The sequence below is a fragment of the Miscanthus floridulus genome, chromosome 6, assembly GCF_019320115.1.
Source record: "Miscanthus floridulus cultivar M001 chromosome 6, ASM1932011v1, whole genome shotgun sequence".
NCBI classification, from domain to species: Eukaryota; Viridiplantae; Streptophyta; class Magnoliopsida; order Poales; family Poaceae; genus Miscanthus; species Miscanthus floridulus.
Window position 1 is genome coordinate 79,909,473 of NC_089585.1, and position 4,754 is coordinate 79,914,226.

Sequence of the window (4,754 nt, forward strand, 5' to 3'; positions counted from 1 at the left end):
TAAAAGATTCGTCTTACAATTTTACCGAAAACTATGCAATTAATTTTTTATGTCTATATTTAATACTCCATGCATATGTCTAAACATACTTACAAAAATTTTTGAAAACTAATGTCTCCACACACTCTCTCTCTCTAGAAAAGCCCGGAGTTAAGTACAGAGGGAGCAGGCCAGGCCCCGCCCCTGCCCCTAGAAAGAGAGGAAGTGGTGAAATGTGGGGCCAAGCTGGCAGTGAGTGCTGTGGGAGTAGGGTGTAGGGTCCAACACCTGCTAGTAGAGCCTAAATTTCTCACATCACATAAACCCCTCTCTCTCTCTCTCTCCTCTCCCTCTATTTCTTTCTCATCCTCCCAGGACCTCCAGTCCCCCTCGTCCCCACCCACCCGGACGGACCCGGTGCCGCGCTCTGCAGGCGGAGGAGACCGACCAACGACGACGGGCGGACGTTGGTGAGTCCCCTCCCCCTCTCGTTCGATTCCTCGCGGTTTCGCCTGTCCTCGTTCGGGGTTCTCCGATCTGCATTCCCCTCCGGGGAGGACTGGTTCGGGCGCGTTCGTGAGGTCCTGGGGGCTGGGGTTTTTAATCTGCTTCTGGTTCCTCGGTTTGGTTCATCCACTCGTGAGTTTCTCGATCGATTCTTCGGCGTGGGGGTGCGTGTGTGTTTTCGTTGGTTTTTTTTTTTTGGTTTGTGGAATTTTCTGTGAGGGTTTTAATCTCGGTTGGTGTTTTTCCCCACTAGGGATTTATACTGATCGTGTTAATTTTTAGTTTTGTTCCTGCTTTTTTTTCAGTGCTTGATGAGGAAGGTGAGAATGAGATGATGATTGATTAATCACTAAGGCCTGGCTTGCCCTTTTGTTTTGCTTGGATTGTTGGATTCTCTGACTGATGATGCCCATGTGGATTGACTCTTACTCCTCTCCTGATGCTTTGTTCACTGATTAATATGTATTGCTTACAAGCGAAGGAATCTATTATAAACAAAAAAAAGAGAGAAGATGCTGTACTGTACTACACTCGAGTTCAATAAACCCTTTTCAGTTGGTTTGTTGGTTGCGTAGTATTAATTGCTGTTGCTTGTGAAATGATTTTCCATAAGGAAAATATGATTCATCTATTCTACTTTGACCCAGTGAAGAGATAGTATGAGTTAACTTGTCTCCAGAACTGTGGTTGTTCAAACTAGTAGTGGTAAATAAGTCAAACTTTATCAAGTTGGTAGACTTTAAAAGGCGATGCCACATATCGAAGTTATTAACTCCAAATTGATGCAGTGTGAAGAAAGCGAGAGGCGACCAGATGGCAACTGATTCCTCAGCTCTGCAGGCTTCCTCTGAGTCGATCGCGCAGAAGATGGGCTTCTTCAGAGTCCCTGACCTTCTTGTCAAACTGAGTGCCAAATGTTTGAGTGAACTGGATGTGGTTCGCAGCCCAACATCGCCCCTAGACCTCAAGTTTTTCACTGGCCTTGGCAACAAATCGCCCAGATCATCCTCCGTTGATGCAAGCCAGAACCAGAAGATCTTGCTCGGTGACAGGGTTGGGCTTGGACTTGTGGACGCCCTCACTGATGAGAACCCCGCACCCCTGGGTGGTAGAAAGGTTCTTCTTGGATCTGAGATGAGGATTACTGATAACCTGTCTCGCAACAACAGCTCCACTGCTCCTGTTCAAGCTGGGGAAGTTGAACACAAGGATGATAATATGTCTGATGGACTGATGGGTAGTGTTATGTCCCTTGATGACATCGTCAATTCAGAGGATTACACTTGTGTTGTCTCCCGTGGCCCTAATCCTAGGACTACCCACATTTTTGGAGATCATGTTTTTGAGTTTCAAGCTGAGCAGCTGATGCCTGTTGAGAGTAAGGGCGTTCAGAGTATGTCTCTTCATGTGAAAGAGGGTGCAATGAGCTTCTGTTGCTTTTGCAGTGAGAAGCTCAAAGAAGGGATAGACATCTACATCTATCAGTAAGTGATCCAATTTAGTAGATGAATCACTGCTATGGGTGTTTTTCATTCTTGAATAGGCCTGCGGTTTCTATTGATGGTTGTTTGATGTTTGGTATCCTGTGTATTGATTGTAGGGGTGACAAATCCTTTTGCAGCATGGAGTGCAGGGAAAATTTCATGGTGGATGAGAGGGAAGAAGGTGAACCCATCATATATCATCCTGCATCTCCTAGAAGCCCACCTTCTGATGGTGGTCGTATTTTCCAACTGATCCGTTGAGTCAGCATCAGTAACAACTTAATATGGTCAGATCTGAAGTGCTGTCTGAGGTTAATAAGTTGCAGCCATGGATGTGATCATGTTTGCAGAGTTGTTGCCTGGAGATTTTGTTTGTTGCGGCACTGATGAATTTACCCCACCTATTGATTTCTTTGTTTTTGTGTACTTGGATCCTCGATTTTTTGGAGGAGTCCAGAAAATGACTACATCCGGTCATAATATTATCTTGATCGGAGATGGGTGTGTGCAGGCGCGCGTCTCAACTTGAGTTTGTTTGCTTGGACCGCATTTTCAGGGGCTGTCATATGTGGACGCCTCTTATTAATATCATGTATGTGAACCTATGTTTTGATATTTCCTGAAATGAAACAATAAATTCTTATATTACTTGTTTTGTCACTTGATTTCGTGATACCGGGCTCACGCCAAGGAGTATGATTTGTTGGCAGGAGGTTCGCACTGCTATGCAAGTATGTAATTGCTAGTATCATTCACAAGTACGTTTGCCCATTCACAGAACAGTGTGCAGCAGTTCAGGTGACTGGTTAGCAGTCGTAGGTGACAGGAGGGCTTATTAAGTTCGCATTCAGTTTTGATGTCTTTTTTGGCGTGCGGAGACTGAGCTGGGTATCTTTCTATGTTTAAGCGCTTTGATCAGGATTTTTGAACGTAGAAATCGTTACGAGAATACCATCTGTTTTTTTTTTTTGGTCGCCCTACCAACACACCTAAACCATTTAGAAGTTTAAAACTTCACGCTACAATTACAGACGCTCTTTAGCTCATTCAACTTCCCAAGCTTATTGTAAACAGTCAAATACTACTAAATACGATTCAGAATTCAGATTAGTCTCCAAATTATCTTGAGACTTTTACCTACAAGCCATTATAAAAGTTTCTAATTCCTTCTTTGCCACAGAAATTTTGGCTGCCCCTCCTCAGTCCCTCACGCAAACTTTTTCTCGTACTGTGTGCCACTTCCGCCAGTTTAGAGCGTGACGGCCGATAACGGAGGGATAGAACGACCCTTTTGTCCCTGTGTCCAGGCGTCAGAAGTAGAATTTTCCACTCGAGTCCCACGAAAGACACCCCCAGTCTCCAACTCCTCATTTCGTCTTTCTCTCGAGCTCCTCTCTCTCTCAAAACCCTAGCCGAAGGAACCAAGGTGGCGCCGAGAAGAGGTGGCGGTGACCAAGCAAATCTGCACACATGAGGAGGGGGTCTCATGGGGTAGGGATCAAGAGGTTGACTCACTGGATCCAAGGCCGCGTGCAGCAGGGGCCTTGGTTGAGGGTGACCGCGAGATCCAGGGAGTCACCATGGTGGAGCCGGAGGTGCGCCCGGCGTGGCTTTCAAACGGGTAGGCTGTTGTCTTCTTCTCTTGTTGTCCTCCATTGTCATGCACTTAGCCTATTTGTAGGTGCTTAGTTTGTTGACGTAGATCTGCCTTAATCAATGGGTGTTCGTATGTAGGATGGACCCCAAAACGAGCTACAGATTAGAAATAAAGATCATTGCGACAAATTCTTGATGTCGTTGGTTTAGCATAAGCACAGTTGTAGATGCTGACACAACAAATTTCAAGGATTTGGTCGAAGACATTGTGGATAAGTACCCTTGTGGTTATGGTGACATTGTTGACATGTTCTACTACTGTGGTGAAACCAAGTCCAACATCAAAGTCAGCAGTGACCATGATTTAGTTGCTATGTTTTTCAAAAATGCTAGTGCCAAGACCTGCTTGTTGACCTTTGCTTACCATCCTATGGGTACTGATATACCGGTCATTCCACTATGGCATGATTTAGCTGAAATGCCTAACTCCTCTATGCAAGCCTGTAACCTAGCTAAGCCTACACCAGCACCAACCCAAACACAAGCTTCCACTCAAACACCAGCTTCAACCCAAACTCAAGCTTCCTCTCAAACGGCAACAACCACTGATGATGACAACTACCTAAACAATCCTGAGCCACAGAATGAGCACGTGGGTGTGGATGAGGAGGGCATGTACCTAGAATTAGAGCCACAGACCAAGGGTACTGATGCATTTGAGGAGGATGTACCTGTTTCTAACTTTGAATGTGAATCTGATTCTGATGATGACTATGAGGAGGATGAGGCAGATAAAATGGTCAAAGATAAAGTTCCACTTAGTAATCATGAAATAGTGTATGACAAAAATGACCCACCAATGACAGTAGGCAACATCTATGAAAATATGTCTTGTTTTAAGTTGGCTTTGGCTACACATGCAATCAGAAATAAGTTTGAGTTTAACATAGAGAAGAGTGATCCAGGGAGGTACAGGGCCTACTGCAGTGCCAAAATTGATGGATGTAGATGGAGGATTCATGCATCTACAGCTACAGACAACTTAACAGTGAAGGTAACTCTTGCCATCTTCTTTCTTTTTTGTTGATTTACTTATAATTGGTGTGACATATTTGCTGGTGAAGAAGAAACCATATCCTCATGAGTGTCAGAGCATAAGAAGAGGTGGTAAAGTGAAGTGTGCAACCA

The 4,754-nt window shown here is 44.7% G+C and overlaps 1 protein-coding gene across 3 annotated transcripts; it reads left to right on the forward strand.

The window, feature by feature from the left end:
* Nucleotides 1-320: 320 nt before the first annotated feature.
* LOC136458442 (FCS-Like Zinc finger 11-like) lies at nucleotides 321-2,618 on the forward strand. Of its 3 annotated transcripts, none has more exons than XM_066458377.1 (3): nucleotides 321-449; nucleotides 1,275-1,970; nucleotides 2,087-2,618. In XM_066458377.1, the coding sequence occupies exons 2-3, from the start codon at nucleotides 1,300-1,302 to the stop codon at nucleotides 2,229-2,231; spliced, it is 816 nt and encodes a 271-aa protein (XP_066314474.1). In that variant the 5' UTR covers nucleotides 321-449; nucleotides 1,275-1,299; the 3' UTR covers nucleotides 2,232-2,618. The 3 variants fall into 3 exon arrangements, with proteins under 3 accessions (XP_066314474.1, XP_066314477.1, XP_066314475.1); XM_066458380.1 differs by having other exon boundaries at nucleotides 329-449; nucleotides 792-1,970; XM_066458378.1 differs by having other exon boundaries at nucleotides 348-618; nucleotides 792-1,970.
* Nucleotides 2,619-4,754: the final 2,136 nt, after the last annotated feature.